The 21462-nt window shown below is 40.7% G+C and overlaps 1 protein-coding gene across 1 annotated transcript in view; it reads right to left on the bottom strand.

Moving 5' to 3' along the window:
• The window catches only part of LOC148129155 (vomeronasal type-2 receptor 26-like), a 19873-nt gene extending 19190 nt beyond the window's left edge, over nt 1–683 (bottom strand). Inside the window, exon 1 of the mRNA XM_087947380.1 lies at nt 564–683. Coding sequence (XP_087803506.1) covers nt 564–683 — 120 coding nt within the window. The remainder of the gene's footprint in view (nt 1–563) is intronic.
• Between the last annotated feature and the right edge of the window lie 20779 nt (nt 684–21462).

The following is a 21462-nucleotide window of genomic DNA, read 5'->3' as shown; positions in this document are numbered from 1 at the left end:
ATTGTTTTCTGAGGTTCTGGCGGGTATTTCAGTATGTCAATATCTGATATATATATATATATATATATATATATATATATATATATATATATATATACTTCCAATATACTTACACCATATATATATATATATATATATATATATATATATATATATATATATATATATATATATATATATATATATATATATATATATATATATATATATATACGTTATGTCTCCCTTTAATTACAGGTGAACAAAATGAAATTCAGCAGTTCCAGAAATATCACAAACCAAAAAAAAAAAAAAACCCACAAGAGAACTGTTGAGGTATTTCCAATCCTCAGCAGTAAATCCACACTCTGTCCGGCAATACTGACGTGGCAATAATTCTCAAAGCCTCAAAGAGTTCTCTCCGTGTTTTCACTCCCATTAATCACTTTGCTTCTGGCGAATTTCACCAGCCAAGCCGTTTCCTTTTATCCTCTTATGAAGCATGTTAATTTCCCTAATTAGTCACTGGCTCGACGCCTCCTTCCCAATTGAGATTAACGTCTCAATCTCCGTCTATTTCTTACATCAAGCCATGATCTCTCAAAGTTCTCTTCTTCGCTGGAAAACTCTCGCATGTTTTTCTTGTTAGCTATTCCCAGCTGCTGCTCAGAGGAAGAATTAGAGGAGGTCAAAGGTCCTGACATCTCTACTAAATCAGGTTCATCTCTCCTTGTTAAATCCATTTCCTCATCCTGGCTAACATCCAAATCACTAAGCAATGCCGGCTCATATTTCGCTGCCATATCCTCTTAGCTCGAACTCACATCTGCCAACGGAGCAGATTCCAATCCCAGAGTCACAACACTATCTCTCACCACAGGACCCTTCCCCCGGGTCTGACGATCCGGATGCGGTTTCAACAGAAATTGTTCATGGAAGGTCCGAATAATGTCTGGAACATGAACTGCGGAAGCATCTGTCCATGAAAAAACCTCCGAGCCATCCGCTCTCCTCCCGACTAAGTACTGGAAGAGACACTTTAGCCAACGAGAATCAGTAATGCTGACCACCGTGTCATCAACATCAGCCTCCTCACTGGGCGTTGATGGAGAAACTGTACCAGCGGGAGCACAAAGAGAACACTCCGGGGAGTCAGGAACCAACAGAGAACGATGGAAGACAGGATTAATGCGCATGGAGCGTGGTAAGGTGAGTCGATACGCCACAGGGTTGATAACCGCCTCAATCGGAAACGGACCGATGAAACGATGGTCCAGCTTCCTAATTGGGTGATCGACCCGAAGGTGCCTTGTGGATAACCACACCCTGTCACCCACAGCTAACGGAGGCGTTGCTCTACGAGAACGGTCCGCAAACCGTTTGTAGTCTTCTTTCACCCGTTCTAGTTGTTGCACTACTAAACGGTGAACCGCTTGTAATTCCTCAAGAAAATCTTGTGTCTCGGGAACCGGGGAATCCATCATAGTCAACGGGAAGAATCGTGGATGATAGCCCACATTCGCGTAAAATGGCATTACTCGAGTGGAGGTATGTTGAGAGTTATTAAAGGCAAATTCTGCCAATGGGAGGTATTTCGCCCAATCGTTCTGTCGATGATTGACAAAACATCTCAAATACTGAGTGAGAATGCCAATAACCTTCTCAGTCCCGCCATCAGTTTCCCGATGGTGCGCTGACGCTAGACACACCTGTACTTGTAACGCCCTCATTAAACATTTCCAAAACTGCGCAGTAAACTGGACCCCACGATCCGAAACCACTCTATCCGGCAGACCATGTAGGCGAAAGACATGCTGTAAAAATAACTGGGCCATAGTGCGGGCTGATGGTAGTTTCCGACAGAAAATAAAATGAGCCATTTTAGTCAGCATATCGACCACCACGAGCACCGTCGTGAAACCCGACGAGGATGGCAAGTGTGTGAGAAAGTCCATAGAGATTGCTCCCCATGGTCTGCCCGGAGTTGGCAATGGTTGAAGGAGTCCAGGAGGCGCACCCGATGCCGCTTTCGCTTGTTGACATTGTATGCAGGAAGCGACAAAGGAAAACACATCGTGTCGAACCCGAGGCTACCAAAAAGTCCGGGTGACCAAATGCAAAGTTTTGTAAAAACCAAAATGACCAGCAGCGGGATTGTCATGACATTACGTCATAATGAGAGCTCTCAACGACCTGGTGGGTACATACAATAAACCCCGATGTCTTAACAAGCCTTCTTCAAAAGACCATGGGGAATCAGGTCCAACTTCCCCCCTTCTCTGCTGCGTCCAAGTGTCTAATCGCTGCGCCTCCCGTATGCGAGCCCGCAAATCTACCGGATCTTGAAGCACGGCCAAAGATTCCGGTGGCAACACCGTTCGTGGAGGAAGAGGATCCTCGGGACCGATATATTCGGATTTTCTAGACAACGCGTCTGCTCTCCGATTCTGTCCACTTGGAACATAAGTGACGGAAAAATTGAACCTTGTGAAAAACAACGACCACCGGATCTGGCGTTGGTTCAACTTCTTGGCGGTAGACAAATGTTCCAAGTTTCGTGATCCGTCTGAACCTCCACCTTGTGCTGAGCCCCCTCTAGGTGATGTCGCCAGGTCTCAAATGCAGCCTTGATAGCCAACAACTCCTTTTCCCAGATAGTATAATTGTGCTCAGAAGCTGTGAGCTTCCTAGAATAATATGCGCAGGGGAAAAGAGGTGCTCCATCTTTCGAAGCTTGCAACAATACCACCCCGATAGCTACATTAGAGGCATCTGTCTCGACCACAAATGGACGATTCGGATCAGGATGCCTCAATATCGGCTCGGCCACAAACGCTTTCTTTAAAATTTCAAAAGCCTGTTGTTGTGGAGGCCCCCACCTGAACGGGACCTTCTTGTGAAGGAGCTGAGTGATGGGATCCATTAGCTTAGCAAAATCCAGAATGAAGGTCCTATAGTAATTGGCAAACCCCAGGAGACATTGCACGTCCTTTACTCGACGAGGGGCTTCCCAACTACACAAGGCCTCGACTTTTTTAGGGTCCATAGCAATGCCCTTGGGAGAGATTATATGCCCTAAAAACTCTATTGATGACTGAAAAAAGAAACACTTCTCCAGTTTCGCATAGAGTTTATACTCCTGAAGACGCTGAAGCACTTGACGGACCTCATGAAGGTGGTGATTCCTGGACCGAGAGTATATCAAAATGTCATCCAGATACACCACAACAAACCTATCCAGCATGTCCCGAAAAATGTCATTCATCAAATGCTGGAATACCGCGGGAGCGTTGGTCAGACCAAATGGCATGATGGTGTACTCGAAATGGCCATAACGAGTGCCAAATGCCATCTTCCACTCGTCCCCCTTGCGCATCCGAACCAGGTTGTAGGCCCCACGCAGATCGAGTTTAGTGAAGATAGTAGCCTCCCACAATCGCTCCATCAATTCCAGAATGAGCGGCAAAGGATAACTATTCCTCTCTGTGAAAGCGTTCAACCGGCGGTAATCACAGCATAAATGGAGCTCTCCCGACTTCTTTTTAACAAAAAGAACAGGAGCCGAAAGAGGGGATGACGATAGTTGAATAAATCCCCGAGCCAAGTTTTTATCTAAAAACTCTCGAAGCACAACCAACTCGGGCTCTGACATGGAGTATAACCGACCCTTGGGCAGTGGAGCATCCGGTATCAGGTCCACGGGACAATCATAAGCACGATGCGGTGGTAACTGATCTGCCTCCTTCTCGCTGAAAATGTCGGAGAAGTCCGATAGCTCTGAAGGTATGGAAACAGCAGAAGCGGCGATATCCTGGCCAGCGCAGATATGTCTCAGATGATCCACACATTGGAGACTTGGAAAGGAAATGGCGTTCTGCGCCCAAGCCACCAATGGATCGTGCAAACGCAGCCAGGACATGCCGAGTACCAAGGGGAGATGAAGGTCCGAAGTGATGTAGAAGTTTATCGCTTTCTCGTGATCCCCAATAACCATACGCACTGGCTGGGTGGCTAAACGAATGGGCCCAGACTTGAGCTCATGTCCATCCACTGTTTCCACCTTAATGGGTGGATCTACAGCAACCAATGGGATCCCAAAGTGCGTAGCAAAAGCCCGGTCCATAAAACTGGTTGTAGCCCCTTAGTCCACCAACGCAACTGCAGGGATTCCCTCCTTCTGGGACTGTAAAAAGATTCGAGTGTCCAAAAGTAAATGCCTAGGAGGGTCAGGATTCACTTCAGCAATTTGGGGTGGGGGTTTGGAACGTGCCCGACCTAGGGTTTCCCCGAGGTCGGGCCTACCCCTGTTTCCCGACAGGTCAGGAGTGGTTTCAGGCACGGGTCAGTGAGTCCCTCTCCATTGGCAAGAATTAGCAAAATGTCCCGGACCCCCGCAATAAAGGCACAAGCCTTCCTGAAACCTTCTCGAATGTTCTCACGTCGTTAAGCGAGGGCGGAGTGCTCCCAACTCCATCGGCTCCTCAGTCTTAACCGTGGTTTGAAAAACTTTCGGTGGCGTGATTTGTGAACGAGAACGAGAAGGTGGTTCCACAATGGGCTGTCTGCTTTCGCGCTGTTGTAAACGGGCTTCAATACGTAAGCACTGTATCACCAGTGCATCCAAGGTTGAAGCCCGCTCTGCATGCACTAATTCATCCTTGATGGTATCAGCCAAGTCCTCCTGAAATGCATTCATGTGGGCCGGTTCGTTCCAGTTAGAGTCCATACAGAGTAAACGAAATTCTGCAATGTATTCCTGCAGGGGACGTTTCCCCTGATAAATGTCCCGTAACCATCTAGCCACAGTTTGAGTTTTAATTGGGTTTTCAAACATAACCCTCATTTGCTGCAGAAAACCCTGAAAATTATCCAACAAAGGGCTATCTTGAATTAACAAGGGAATAGCCCATTTGGCAGCCTGCCCAGATAAAAGGCTAATAATAAATCCTACCTTAGCCCGGTCATTTGGAAAGTCTTCAGGCCTCAAGGTTATAAATAATAGGCACTGCCCCATAAATGCCAGGAACATGTTCGTTTGCCCTGAAAATTTATCCGGCATGGATACCAGGCTTTTCCTCAAGGGAGGGGCTGAAAGAGCAGCAGGACTTTGCAAACTTGAAACATGGTTGACCAATTGTGTTACCTGATTTTAAAGTATCTGGTTACTCTGTATCAGTTGGTTTATCTGTTGCTGTTGCTGCTCCACCAAACGCTGCAGTTGGGTTTGGTCCATCTTGGTTTGAAGATGGTTTGTATGGCCAGAAGCAAAAATGTTATGTATCCCCTTTAATTACAGGTGAGCAAAACGAAATTCAGCAGTTCCAGAAATATCACAAACCAAAAAACAAACCCCCACAAGAGAACTGTTGAGGTATTTCCAATCCTCAGCAGTAAATCCACACTCTTTCCGGCAATCCTGACATGGCAATAATTCTCAAAGCCTCAAAGAGTTCTCTCCATGTTTTCACTCCCGTTAATCAATTTGCTTCTTGCGAATTTCACCAGCCAAGCCGTTTCCTTTTATCGTCTTATGGAGCATGTTAATTTCCCTAATTAGTCACTGGCTCGATGCCTCCTTCCCAATTGAGATTGACGTCTCAATCTCTGTCTATTTCTTACATCAAGCCATGATCTCTCAAAGTTCTCTTCTTCGCTGGAAAACTCTCGCATGTTTTCCTTGTTAGCTATTCCCGGCTGCTGCTCAGAGGAAGAATTAGAGGAGGTCAAAGGTCCTGACATCTCTACTAAATCAGGTTCATCTCTCCTTGTTAAATCCATTTCCTCATACTGGCTTGGAAGTATCTAGGCAATGTTTCGATGAAGTCTCATTCATCATCTTCAGGCATGTGTCTTCAGCTCTGTGCTTCTCAGAGTGAGCACTTTGAGAAGCACAGAGCTGAAGACACAACCCTGAAGATGATGAATGAGACTTCATCGAAACGTTGCCTAGATACTTCCAATCTTACGCGGGAAAAAACCCAAATAACCAAAGATCCACATACAAATACCCGCGAGAACCTCAGAAAACATATATATACATACATACATACATACATACATACATACATACATACATACATACACTGGAATATGTGCTTCAAAAAAACACAGGGTGAAAATTCTTGAAATATAGTCACAGAGAAGATATTTTCTTAAAAAGCAGAAAGAGCTCACTAATTGCCTCATCAGAAAAGTTAGATATGAAGAAGTGGGAGATTAGGAGAACTATCAAGAGAGCATTTCAGTTTTTCTTCAGCCTTTCTTCTCTGAATGCTAATAACTCTTTCATTAAGTGATCCTAAAGATGCTTTTTCAAAACAACAACAACTGGACTTTTCTTTGTGGGAGATATTTTCCTCAAGAAAAAGCAATTCCATCTGTCATTTTAAAAAGCATTTTCAGGACAACCATGACCTGGATGACTGAGAATCTCCATAGACATCATTAAGTGATACTCTGGTATATAATTTTAACACAGACAGTCAGGCTGACTGACTGACACCACTCCTGGTAGGGCTTGAGTTGAATCAGAAACTAGGAATATGAATGTTCCTATCTGCTGGCCATAAGCATGCCGCAGAAGGATAACTAATGCCCAATTCGACAGATATTTATTATGCCATTGTTTATTTTTCAGGATAATGACTCTGCAATTTGGCTTTAGATGTTTCCTTAGCCTCAATGTCTAGAAGAAGACCACTTCCAAGCCTTTGAGAGTTGCAGTCCTCAAGAGAGTTTCCCACAAACTAGCTCAGCTCTTTATACAGCTTAACTAATTTCAACTTTCTCTAGAATTTGCTGACATGGAAGCTGAATTGCTTGGAGGACATGAGAATGGTTTAGAGCAGTTAGTACAAACAAACAAAAAACACAAACTTTATTTATATCTCTAGAGTCCCAGTGTGCTTTTTCCTACTGCTGAAAATGAGCAAATATGCAGGCACATACATAATAGGCATACACATATACATAGATAAATAGATATACCTTTAAATGCATTGGCATTTAATGCAACTCCAGTGGATTTATTATCCTTGTTATAATTATCCTTTAAAATGTGTTTCTCTCTCTGTCTCTCTCTCTGTCACTCTGTCTCTGTCTCTGTTTCTCTGTCTTCATCTCTCTATATATATCTCTGTGTGTGGGTGTGCGTGCACGTGCGCTAATCACACAGGCACTTCAATGTTCCCCAAATGCTTATCTTCCCCCTCCCCCTATTTATGCCTCTTTGTCTGCCCTGCACCTTGTATTGTAGGATGGCAAATGTACCCAGAACTGCATAGACCTGGGTCTGTGTTCTTAACCCCAGGAAGCCTCAGCTTCCACAGCTCACCCCAGATAGTTCTAGCAAGAATCTGTTTGCCAATCTTTCCCAGATCCCCATGCAGATCCTTCTCCTTTTGTGCCAGCGATCAGGGCCAAAGCAAAAATGCCATGCTGCCTTTGCTGCCTCCTTTAAAAAAATATAGATTAACATAGATCTTTATTTAGAATAGAATAGTATTCTTTATTGGCCAAATGTGATTGGACACATAAGAAATTTGTCTTTGGTGCATATACTCACAGTATACATAAAGGAAAAAAATACATTCACCAAGATACAACACTTAGTGATAATCATAGGTTACTAATAAGCAATCAAATTATACTAGGAAACAAATAAAAAAATATAAATTGTAAAGATACAAGCAACACCGTTATAGTCATGGGGTAGGTTACAGGAAGGATGAGAAGAAGAATAGTAATACAGTCTTAGTAAATAAGTTGACAGTGTTGTGGGAATTAGTTGTTTAGCACAGTGATGGCATTCGGGAAAGAACTATTTTTGTGTCTAGTTGTTCTTGTGTGCAGTGCCTTATAGCATCATTTTGAGGGTAGGAGTTGAAACAGTTTATGTCCAGGATGTGAGGGGTCTGTAAATATTTTCACAGCCCTCTTTTTGATTTGTGCAGTATACAGGTCCTCAACGGAAGGCAGGTTGGTAGCAATTGTTTTTTCTGCTGTTCTAATTATCCATTGAAGTCTGTGTCTGTCTTGTTGGGTTGCAGAGCCAAACCAGACCATTATAGAGATGCATATGACAGACTCAATAATTCCTCTGTGGAATTGAACCAGCAACTCTTTTGGGCAGTTTGAGCTTTCTGAGTTGGCGCAGAAAGAACATTCTTCAATATGCTTTTTTGATGATGTTTTTGATGTTAGATGTCCATTTTAAGACTTGAGATATGATAGAATATAAACTTGAAGGTGTTTTAATTACCCAGTAGTTTTGGAGTATAACAACAGCAAACCATGCAGGTAATTTTCAGCAGTTCTAATCAGAGGCTGTTTCTGGTTATAATAACCAAAGGCTATATTGAGGAAAATACATAAACCGGGTAAGGCTGGGATGGGCATGGCCAGCTTGACATCATTCATGTAGGGAACAATCTGTGGTAGCTTGAATGGTCTGCTAGCAAAAATGGGCTCCCATGTTTCTCCTGCAACCTTCTGCCAGCAAAAACGGAGCTTAGTAGGGTGCCCTTGCCAGCTCCATTTTTGCTATTAGGGGCATCATGGGCTGGTGCTTCCTATTTCCAGGGAAACCCCACAGGCCATATCTAAGCACCCCATAGGCTGGATCTGGCCCATGAGACTTGACTTGGACACCCCTGCTTTAAAATGTCTTATTCCATCTTCAATGGTTATTCATATAATGTCAGCCTGAGTTCATAGGGCTTTACGTAGTAATGAAAGGGATGGATATAATGATGATGATATAATAAAAAGACCAATTATATTTTAAGAATGAGATTTATTTTAAAAAAGGAGACATGCATGAAAAGCGATTCTTGAACTTAAATTGACATTCTGCTATATAGTACCCTCTATAAGGGCTCAAGGATCCCTTTTATAGTTCCTTACCTGGTAAAACAGAATATATTTGTTATCATGTTGGACCCTGGTTTGGTGGCCTTGAAAGCTACAACTACGGTGATGGTTTTAGCTAATACACAGGAAACGGCCACCACAAAAACAATGCCAAAAATAGTTTGGCAAAGAAAGCAAGTGGTCTTGTTAGGCTGTCCAAAAAACAGTAAAGCTGAAAGAAAGCAAAGGAGAAGGGACAGAAGGAGTGTAAATGTCAATTCCTGGTTGTTGGCTTTGACGATTGGAGTGTCTTGGTGCTTAACAAAAGTTTTAAGGACAAAGGCTGTAGTTATAAATAGGCTAATCCCAACCAAGGCTTAACTCATCCCTAATGGCTCTTTATGAGACAGAAAGTTTAAAGTCTTGAAAACACATCAACCTTGCTTCTTTCTTGCATATTGATCTTCTGGACATGGGGAACAATCAACCATATCTGGACATTGAAAAAAAGAAATTAAAATATTGACCATGTGTGGCCCAAGAGACATTTCCATATTCTATTCAACCTAATACCTCCCCATTGAATATTGTGTTATCCTATGTCTTAATGTTGTATTTAGCAAGTATAGGATTAACTCTTATTTGGAGCCTTTAGAGTTTATAGAATATATTCTTCCTTTGAAAAGAAGATTTTGAGGGGGCTTTGTTGCTTTCTGAGCTAGGTTGTTTTCTTGTAGACATTTCATTACCCAAACTGGAATGTTACCAACTGAAAATAAGATTTGTCCAAAGGAGTGAAAATGGCTATGGGGTAAGTGTATGTTTTGCAGGGGTGGGATTCTACCAGTTAGGACTGGTTTGGATGAACCAGTCCTAATTCTGAAGATCAGCTGTTTGCTGCAACAAGCATGTGAACCCACCCACCTGCCCCTGCTCTTTCCTGTGCTTTATTTCCTTTTTTTAGACCACAGCTGATTCATGTGGCACAGTGGTTTGCCACAGCTCAGCTGCAGTAGAAGGTAAGTATGAGAGCTTTTTTAAATGTGGAACATGCGTGTAATTACCGAACAGGTTGTTATCCTGATGGAATCCCACCTTTGATGCTTTGGTCCACTTTTTCCCTTGGAAATGAGTGTTGGTCAGGTCAGAAGAAATATAAAAGGAAGCAGCATTTGGTGGGAATGAGTTAGTTACAATAAGAAGGATGTGTGGTGATCATCAAAGGAAATATTGAATTAATCTGGACTGGATACAAAAGTGAGTTAGCCATAGCTAAGAAGTACATTGGCACGATTCGATTATAGAGAGAGGTTCAAATCACAGAATCAATACAGGAAGGAAGTGTGAAGAAAGGGAAGACTAGTGGGATTGCTGGCATGATCTTCTCAAGATAAGATGGTGAATGAATAGTGTATGTATCTGGTGAATGCAAAGATGCTTTGCCAATATAATGCATGGAGGTTTCATAAATGGTATCAATATAAAGCTGATTTAGTTAGATCTCTTTTCCTATTCTAGCTTTAAGTTTGCTTGTGACTTATTCTTTCTTTGTTTCTTTTAATAAAGGTTTTGAACTCAAGGGAGAGTAGCATGATGGAAATATATTTACTGTATGCAACTGACATTAGTTCGGAAGAATCTCATAAGATCTTACTAGTAATAAGATTGCTTATCATTAAGTCACATACATAGGAATAAATATGCAATATTAATACAAAAAGCAGTTAAAGTTCTATGGAGATTCTCAGCCTTTCAGGTTATCATTGTCCCAAAGGTGCTTTTTTCAAGAGGCAACTGGACTTTCTTGTTTTTCTTTTAAGATGTTTCACTGAACTGAAGAAGCTTCTTGGATAAAAAGCAACACGTCTTCAAAGATAAATAAGAAAGTTCAGTTGCCTCTTGAAAAATAAATAAAGATAAATAAAATAAAAATAAAAATAAAGATAAATAAGAAAGTTCAGTTGCCTCTTTTCTTATTTAGGCGGCCGGTCCAGCTGACCAGAGAGAGATCCCCCAGATCCCCCCTCTCTCTGTCTCCACTGGCCTTTTGTGGCTCCGGGGTTGAAAATTGCTGCTTGTCAACCTGCGGTTGGAGAAAACCAAACCAAACCAAACAAAAAAGAGAGACAAGACTTGTGTCAACATTAATCCAGAAGATCTCAGGAGAAAGGAGCAGCACCCAGCGGACCCGGGGCAGAGCTAGGATAAACATAAGCCGCTGCCGCTGCTACCGCTTCGCTCCAGAGAGAGAGGGAGGAAAGCCCGAGGAGCGCCGGCCGGGAGGATTGCTGAGTGAGAGCGCTCCAACTGTGGCTTTTCCTCGACTTTCCCTCGACAGTGGGAATCTGACTTTTCCCAGGAGCGACCCAGCCCAGAGAACGATCATCCTTGGAGTCGGTGAGATTAATCCCATCCTTACAGGGCGGTGAGCTCTGGGAGCTGTGACTCTGTCCCCGGAGGCTTGCAGCCAGGGTGTGGGGCAGACTACCTCCTCCCTCCCACCCCCACTTCCCCTTCCCTCTTTTCTCTTCGCCAAGTTGCTAATCCGGAATCCATCTTTTGGAAGGACAGTAACTTTGGACTTCCAATAAGTAGGGAAGTATTGTGATGACTGAACTCCTGAGAAGATTGGAAACAATTTTATTCCTGTGATAGAAGCAGAAGCATATTGAGGCCAGGAGTGATAGAAGCAGAGGTATATCGAAGCCAGGAGCGAATGCTCAATACAAATCTGAGTCTACACAGTAAAAATATAAACTGTTAGAATTACCAGTGCAAGCGTGCCTCTTTCTCTTAAAAGCAACAAACTTTGAAAGTGTATTCAGTTAACTAGGAGGGGCCCAGAAATCTCATTCATCAAGGGAAAACAAAAACAAATAGTTTCCTGTGAGCTGTTCAATTTGTCTCTGCTGAATGAAGGTCTGCTTGCAAAAAGGAGAGAAGATTGGTTGGTTTCCTCTGTTCTTAGAAGTGAAGCCCTTTCCTTCACTCGGATAAAAACCCTTTGAACATTGTGTTACAACTTCCTGTTTACAGAGTAATAGCGATCTGCTATTCAAAGAGCAATAAATTCCTCTCATTCAGTCAACTACAGCTGCTAATAAAACAATTAACCCGTTCCTTGCAGACTCTTAATACTACCTCATTACTTTAATCAAACACTGATTAATTCACTACCTCAAAACTTTCAACTTTTCTACCTCAGCACCTATATCAACGATTAGATAATCAATTTCTATAAAATATTTTATTAATGGTTTAATTGATTTATTGTTTTAATTGATTAGTGTGATTAGAGTGTTTAGTGCAAATAGTGTGATTACTGACTAGTTTAAAAGATCAAAATTCATGTAATTTAATTGAATAGTAAAATCAATGATTTAGTGAATTTAAATGAACAGTGTGATTAATGATTAGTGTAATTAATTGATTAGTGATTAGAGTAATTAATTGATCAGGCTGACTGTTGCTCAGGAATATTATCTGACTTGAGAGATTACTGCAATTGATTGTTTGATGTAATATTGCCTATATAGATTACCCAAAATTGTTCCTTTAATTAATTCAATCAACGTACTATTTTAACAAACCTACCATGCCAAAAAGAAAATCCTACGCCAAACCACAACCTAAAGAGAGATAATCCCCACCAATGAACCACAAGACTCCTGCACATGCCTTAAATGCTACAAAAATCTAAAGGATAATGAAAACTCCATCAAATGTTCTCTGTGTAAAAATACACTCATCATGACTGCTTGGGATTACCTGAGCAAATGATTCAATAACTAGAATCATCCAATGAGTTTCCATATTTCTGCAAATCATGCAGACCCAAACTGGATCTGTCTGAAAGAGTTGATACCATCGAAACCATTGAAACATCCCCTACCATCGAAACCACTGAAACATCCCTTAACACCATAGTAGCATCCCTGGACGCCGTAAAAGAAAGAATATCCAACCTTGAAAAAAAGACACAACGCAAAAACCTGAACATCCAATAGCTACAAACCACATCTCTACCCAACAAACACAATCCGATCCAAAACCCAATCCACAAATAAACACAACCCAGACAAATATTGATATCCCAATCCTCATCAGAGAAGCCGTTGAGCGTGAACGTAAACGTCCAAACGCCATCTTATTTGGTCTAGAGGACATCAATGTCAATGATGACATCACAACTGTCCGAAACATCATCAGAGATTATCAAGCATCAACCATCTCCGCTGATGAAATACTTGACATTTCACGCATCGATCGAGAGCTCAAAAATAGAGACGGCTCTGTGGCCCCACGCTTGTGCAGGGTCATTTGCAAAAATGAATCAAGCAAACGTAAATTCATTATACTATAAACTCACTCGCCAAAACCAACACCAACCATAAGAACCTCCGTTGCGCCCTGACCTAACCATACAGCAACGTGCCCGCTCCCGTGCACTCCGCATTGAACTCAAAAACCGTCTAGACAATGGAGAGAAGGACCTGTACATTGACTACCATGCTGACTGTATCAAAAGTAAGACCACGCAACCCAATACTCAGCTTCTACCCTCAACCACAACCCTACCTCAACCGATCCACCATCACCCAAGACTAGGCACGCACGCCCCCAACTACCTCAATTCCAACTACTTCTGGCCTTAAATGCAAACTACTCAATGCAAGAAGCCTCGTGAATAAAATACCTGAATTTCTCATCCTCCTAAATATGGCTAACTTCAACATTATATTTGTCTGTGAAACATGGCTCAATGCATCTCTCCCTGACTCCATTACCACAGTAAGAGACTATCATGTTTACCGATCAGATCGTGAAAATCGTCGAGGAGGTGGTGTTGCTATATTCTATAAAAAATCCTTACATCTAAAAATATCCAAGTCACCCAGGAGCTTGCTCTTCCTGAGACCATCATCTGTGAACTATCCTTAAATATCACAATTCGATTCTTACTATGTTACAGAGCACCTGATTATGACATCGAACATGTAAACAAGCTAAATACATTACTAACATGGGCTGCATCCTGCCCATACCCTTTTATCTTTCTTGATGATTTCAATCTACCTCATATTGACTGGACCCTAAATGATTGTACAACTGAAATCATACACACAACCTTCTACAATACTATTACAAATCTGGGACTGGAACAACTAGTAACCAACAACACTAGACTAAACAACTGCCTCGATCTCATCTTCTGCAATAGTTTGAATTTAATTTATGGAATACAATCTAAAGAACCCTTTTCCAGTAGTGATCACAATATGATTGACTTTTGTCTCAACATACGTCCACACAAAATCACCACAATGATGTAATCCCCAATTGTAACTTCAAAAAGGCAACTATGATCTTATAGACAACGATCTCTCATCCCTTGATTGGCAATCTCTATTCACTGGATGCAATACTGTTGAAGACCATTACAACATATTTTTACTTGAAGTCAAAAGAGTCATCAAACTATATGTACCAACAACAACTCCCAAAACAAAACAAAAAAGCAGATTACCCATATCAATAAGGAAACTTCAATCCAAAAAGAGATCACTCTGGAAGAAAAACAAATCTGGTCATGTTGCCAATTTCAAAAACTGATACAAAAATTTATGCCACCAGATAAAGACCGAATGCACCAATTATCACATTAAACAAGAGGAAAACCTTCTAAGCACCAATTCCACCCGTGCTTTTTACAATTTTGTAAACAACAAACTAAAAGACTCAAGGTCCATCCCTCCCTTGATAGGACCTGATGGTAAAGACTGCAACGACGACACCATTAAAGCCAACATCTTTAACACATTCTTCGCTCAATATTTGTAAACAGCAATGGATCATGCCCAGTATTTCCTAGCCGTACCACAGATAACAATAATGATCTAATACATATCGATTTCACAGAAGACAATGTTGAAAAATCACTACGCAATTTAAAACCATCTCTATCTATTGGACCGGATGGAATATGTGCCTACTTCTTAAGAAAGCTATCCACTGCCATAGCCAAACCTGTAATCATAATCTTTGAAAAATCTTTCAGGACCAGCTCCTTGCCTAACCTATGGTCACAAGCCACAGTCATCCCCATCTTCAAAAAGGGAGACCCAAGCCTAGTTGAAAATTACAGGCCAATCTCCTTATGCTGCGTCACCTGTAAAGTCATGGAATCAATTATTAACCAATCCATCATCCTAAACTTAGAGACAAATAACCTACTCTCCAATAAACAATTTGGTTTCAGAAAAAACTATCCTGTAATCTACAACTCTTACACTGCAAAAACATATGGACGACACAACTCGACCAGGGCAAAGCAATAGACGCAATCTACATAGACTACTGTAAAGCCTTTGATTCAGTGGTACACGACAAACTACTCCTAAAAATAAAATCCTATGGTATCTCTGGACAACTGAATAACTGGATAGAAGCATTCCTGTCAAACAGACAACAAATGGTCAAAATCGGGAGCGTCCTATCAAATCCAGTACCTGTCAATAGTGGTGTCCCCCAAGGCAGTGTTCTAGGACCAACTCTCTTCATACTCTACATAAATGACCTCTGTGATCATATTAAGAGCAATTGCGTTCTCTTCGCTGATGATGTAAAGCTGTTCAATACCACAGACAATACTGCTACCCTACAAAAAGATCTTGACTATGTATCAGAATGGTCAAACAAATGGCAACTTCAAATCTCAACAAATAAATGCTCTGTCTTACATATTGGCAAAAAAATCAGAAAATAAAATACAAGCTGAATAGTCAAGAACTTGTTGATGACCCAAGCTCTGTAAAGGACCTTGGAATACTCACCTCTAATGATCTAAGTGCTAGAGCCCACTGCAACTACATAGCCAAAAAGGCATTAAGGTTGTTAACCTAATCCTACGTAGCTTTTTCTCTGTAATATCACGCTACTAACCAGAGCATACAAAACATTTGCTAGACCAATACTCGAATACAGTTGATCAGTCTGGAACCCACATTACATCTGATATTAGCACAATTGAGAAAGTCCAGAAATATTTCACAAGAAGAGTTCTCCACTCCTCTACTCGTTGTAGAATACCTTATGCCACCAGACTTGAAATTCTAGAACTAGAAAACCTTGAATTACGCCGTCTTCGGTCTGACTTAAGCATGGTATATAAAATCATACATTGCAATGTCCTACCTGTCAATGAATACTTCAGCTTCAACCATAACAACACAAGAGCACACAATAGATACAAACTCAAAGTAACCGCACCAAACTTGATTGCAGGAAATACGACTTCAGCAATAGAGTGGTCAATGTCTGGAATACTCTACCCGACTCTGTAGTTTCTTCCCCAAACCCCAAAAACTTTAACCTTAGACTGTCTACTATTGACCTCACCCCTTTCCTAAGAGGTCTGTAGGGGCGTGCATAAAGCGCACCAACGTGCCTACCGTCCCTGTCCTATTGTTTCTCTTATTCTTCTTTTATTTTTCTTATATGTACCCATTTCATGTATTCACAACTATGTATACACTTATACTTATTATCTTGTAAACAATTGGCAAATCAAATAAATAAATAAATAAATAAATAAAATAAATCATCTCCAAAAAAAAAAAAAAAAAAAAAAAAAAAGCACCTCTGAGACAATGAAGTGGACACTGAGCCTGCCAGCTGGAGAGTTGATAACATGGGCTAGAGACACAATGCTGCATGACAGAATGAACTCCCATTCCTTGCCCCAGTTCCTGTCCACTGAGTAGTTAGAAAACATGCAAATGTGAGTAGATACTTTGGTGGGATGGTAACAGCATTCCATGTGCTTTAGCTGGCCACATGGCCACAGAAGCATCTTCAGAGAACACTGGCTCCCTTGGCTAAGAAACGGAGATGAGCACCTTGTCCAAGAGCCAGACATGAAAGGACAGGTAAACTTTTATCTTTCATGCACAGATATTGTTTTTTTCTTTGATCCTTCTGTTGATTTCTTATTGATCCCATTGAAAAATATTGTATTAGAAATTAGTTTCTTCTTTCCCAGACACATGGAAATATATTCAAATTCTCCTGGCCAGCTAAATATTTGCATACGTTCACTTGCATTAATGCATGCTGGAATATTTCTTGTACTATATTACCTACCTATCTGGTATGAAATCTCCCCTTCTGGGCAGGGAGCACAATCATAGCAATAGAATTTCTCCCCTTCTTTCTTTTTCTTTTGGTATCCAGGCTGGCAAGGATTACTACACAGAGAAAAGGGCAGAACCTATCCATCAATGTGAAAATAATTTAAGAGGGAAAAACTGCCTTTCTTCATCATATAATCTATTAAAAAAAGAAAGTCTGTATCGATTCATATAGATAAATAACATGAATAGATTAGCAAGAATTTTTGAGACTGGTTGGGGAGAATTTGAGAGATCAAGGACTTGCTTCCCAAATAATATTTCAGAGATAGAGATATAGTAGCCCTCAGCTCCAACTTGATTCATAAATACAATTTTTAGGACTCTATCACAGTTTATCTAGGTAATAAATATATATCAAATAAGTGTTTTGAAAATCTTAACATGGTTGAGAATAGATTCAAAGTATCATAAAATCACAGAACTATAGGAACATTTGTCTAATCTTCTGCAAGGTGTAGGAAACCCAACTAAACCATCCATGAGAACAGGTAGTTCAGCCTTTTTTTAATGGCCTCCAGAGATGGAAAACCCATCTTTATATCTAGGATGTTCCACTGTTGAACCAATTTTACTATCAAGAAGCTTTCTATGTATTTAAACAAAAACTACATAATACAATTTATTGCCATTTCTACTCCTTCTTTATGTGCTCATGAAAAACAGTTCTTTACCATTTTTACTGTAGCTAAGGGATGTCAAACTCAAGGATCATGGGGCTGGGCCAGAAACAGTGAAGGACCATCTCGTGGTGCATCTGCCAGCAAAAACAGAGCTAGGGAGGGCCATCTGGGCCCTGTTTTTGGCCATGACAGCCTTTTGCAGCTCTCTGCCAGCAAAAAAAAAGCTCAGGAAGGCCCTCCTGGGCTCTGTTTTCAATTATGATGGCCTCCTGCAGCCTTCTGCCAGCAAAACAAAGCTCAGGAAGGCCCTCCTGGGCTCTGTTTTCAGTTATGATGGCCTCCTGCAGCCTTCTCCCAGTGAAAACAGAATTCGGGGATGCTCCATGAGCTGGCCATGTCCCCCTGGCCATACACCCCAGTCCTCCAGGTCAAACACAACCCTGATGCAGCCCTCAATGAAATTGAGTTTGATACCCCTACTGTAGCTTCCTTTTATGTACTGTACATAGTTATCATCTCTCTCTTAAGTTTCCTCTTCTTCAAAGAGAAAATCCCAAGTTCCTTCATCCTGTCCTCATATGGCATGTCCTCGAATCTTTCTGTCATTTTTATTGCTCCCGTCTCTAACTTTTCAATATTCCTCTGGATGGCAGCATTCCAGCAACCCTCCATTCCAATCAAAAACTCTGAGACAGACATATCTCAAAGGTTCCTTTATTTGGATAGTAACTGGCACATCTATGGAATCCAGAATCTGAAAGTTTCAGGCTTCCTTGCAAAAATCAAAACTACAAATCCATCCCCCCTTAGCCATCACCACATCACATAGTCCAAACACTATCCAGTGTAAAGTATGATTTCATTATGCGTCACACTCAGTGACCTTGAACCAACAAAATAATTTTATTTTGTCTAACTAGATATACTCAAATTATTTCCTCCCTCCCACTTTCTCAGGCTCAATTGTGGCAGCATGGGAGCATTGAATCTTAATATGGCTTCCAAAGCTGACACTGGAAAGGTGGTGCCCAAAATAATACACAATATTCCATACGAGGCCTCAGCAAGTAGAAAGAAATAATGACTTCATGTGTTTTCGATGCAACACATTTTTAATGCAGAACTGTGTTAGTGATTCTAACTGTTGTCTCCTAGCTTACATCTTTAAATGTTGAGAGGACATGAGGACTGTTAGTTCCACCATTGTGCTAAAACTTGATGTTATTCAATATAGTTTTCTGAATAAATGAATTCTCTGAAATTATCCATCAAATTAAGCCATTAGTGGTGGTTTTAATAAACCATGTTTAGTAAAAAGACAACAGGAGTCTCATAGAACCTTTTTACCTCACAGTTTTTATTAAAAAACCACATACTCACTTTCTCAGTAGTACAGAATACCTAAATTGATATAGGATTTAAATTGGAGTGAAGCAGGGAGAAGGGAGGACTCAATAATTTAAAATCCATTGTGTTTGTTGAATTCTTGTTTCATTTGTCTAATGTTAGAGTAACTTGACTCTACAATGATTGGATACAATGATATGGTAAGCAGAAACCATGGTGGTGCAGTAATTAGAATGCAGTACTGCAGGCTAACTCTGCCCACTGTGAGGAGATTGATCCTGACAGGCTCAAGGTTGACTAGGCCTTTCATCCTTTTGAGGTTGGTAAAATGAGGACCCAAATTGTTGGGGGCAATGTGTAAACTGCTTATGTTAGTGTTCCAAGTAATGTGTCCATAGAAATCAGAACTCCAAGGCAGGTAAATTCCTCAAAGAACAGTTTTATTGGATACATCACATTGGAACAACTGGTGCAAGCCAACTCTAAAAGTTCTGGTAGCTTTCACCTAATTAAAAGTAAAAGTTTCCTCTCCCCCCAGATTACTGATAACACTGTCCAATCCAGTTGCTGGCCAGTTGCTTGGTTACTTCTCCCCCTCTCTGGCCAACTACCTGTGAGAATGTCCTTGGTTCCCATGGGAAAATTTTTATTGCTTTGGCTACAAAACCCCATCTAACTATTTTCCCATTTCCTCTGTTGTGTGGCAACCCTGAAGCCTCCAAGATGGCCCAAGCCAGGTTCACCTCAGGGTTGACAACTTAGAGAATTCTGTGATGTATTATAAAGAGGTGTATAAGTGCTAAGTACTATTGCTACTGCTATTCTTCATTTCAAAATATAGCTACCCATACAGGGCCAATTCCTAAGCCAGAAGAAATGTCTAATCCATCAAATATTTTTTTTCAGATAATGGAGTAGAGGATTTAAATTGAGAAAGTTCACCTGGTTGAAAAGCCTGTGCCAGCTCTTTCTATCTTGGTAAAAGCTGAAGGTCTGCCCTTCCTTGGTAACTATCCTTCCAAATTTTACTTTCGTGAATATGACCATCTTATATCAAAACCAGTGGCAACCTCCATTTTTTCATTAAAAGCCACTCTTTCTCCAGATGAATTGTTGAAGGAAATGCCTTTAAGAAACCAGTGAAGCTGTGAGAAGAAGAAAGAACAGCTAAAACATCATATATAACACAGTGGGAAAATTGACACAAGCTACAGTTCACCTAGTTGATTAACTTGTGGGAAGCCACCACCCTCTCCTAGAATGAAATATTTTGAGGAATATTAAAAAGAAGGCAGGATAAAATATTTCCCCTGAAAGAGAAATTTATATTTTTTTTTTTGGAAAAATACTTTATTAGTTTTACCTTTAAAAGAACAACACAACTACAAGTTATGTACAACAAAAAAGACAAACAGGCCTTAGCATAGGCCAAGAGGGAGAGAGAGGAAAGCCTAAGAGAGGGGAAAGGGAAGAGTAAGGGAGGGGAAGGGTAGAGTGGGGAAAACAGTTAAAATAAAACCATATTTTGTGACTGTCTGTAAGATCCTTTCTTCTTCAAAAGTATCATTGGCGGTGCTTTTCTTTATCTCTGCTTCGGAGGCCCTCGGCCATAATTTTCCTAGAGGTGATCTATCTTTGGTTTAGCCAATTATACAAAGGATTCCAATTGTTGTAATAGGATGAGGATTCTTTATTTTTTAGTGCTTGGGTTAGTTTGTCCATTTTGGCGCATTGTAAAATTTTCTGAATAACCATATGTTCAGTGGGAATGGAAGGTAATTTCCAGCACTGGGCGAATGCGGTTAAGATATGAATTACAATATACTTCAATTTTTTGGGTATTTGTTTATCGAAAATTCCTAGAAGGAAGGACTCTGGTTTGTACTCTATTTGTTCCTTGGTTATTTCCTCTAGCCAGCGCCTAATTTTTTTGCCAGTACTTCTGGGTTTCCTTGCACGACCACCACAAATGGAAGAAAGTACCTTCTATGCTTTGGCATTTCCAACAATTGGGGCTCGTGTTGGGGTGCATCTTCACCAATCTCGAAGGGGGCAGGTGCCATCTATAAAACATTTTATATGCGTTTTCTTTATAAGCTGCTGATTTCATGATCTTAATGTTCCTGTTCCAGATCCTTTCCCATTCTGCTAGAGTAATGCTCCATCCCACGTTTCTGCTCCACGCAATCATATTTCCTTTGACAATTTCTTGTTCTAGTTCAGTTTCTAATAAATGTTTGTAAAATTTAGATATATTTTTTTTGCTCGGTCCTAATAGAATTTTGTCTAAAGTCTGTAATTTATTGTAGATTCCAAATTCCTTAATATCTTGTTTATATCTACTATGAATTTGAAGGTACACCCACTGATCAATTTTAAATCCTCGCTCTTGTAATTCTTGTTGGGTTTTCAGTTTTCCTTGTGGGTCTAATAAATTTTCGTTCTTAATCATTTTAGTTATATCCAAATTATTA

This window comes from Notechis scutatus, chromosome Z (genome assembly GCF_049901735.1).
Source record: "Notechis scutatus isolate UNSWTSFEM ecotype Mainland chromosome Z, rNotScu1.2, whole genome shotgun sequence".
In the NCBI taxonomy this organism is placed as follows: Eukaryota; Metazoa; Chordata; class Lepidosauria; order Squamata; family Elapidae; genus Notechis; species Notechis scutatus.
The sequence above is the reverse complement of the archived record's forward strand: the minus strand, read 5'-3'. Positions and strand labels throughout refer to the sequence as shown.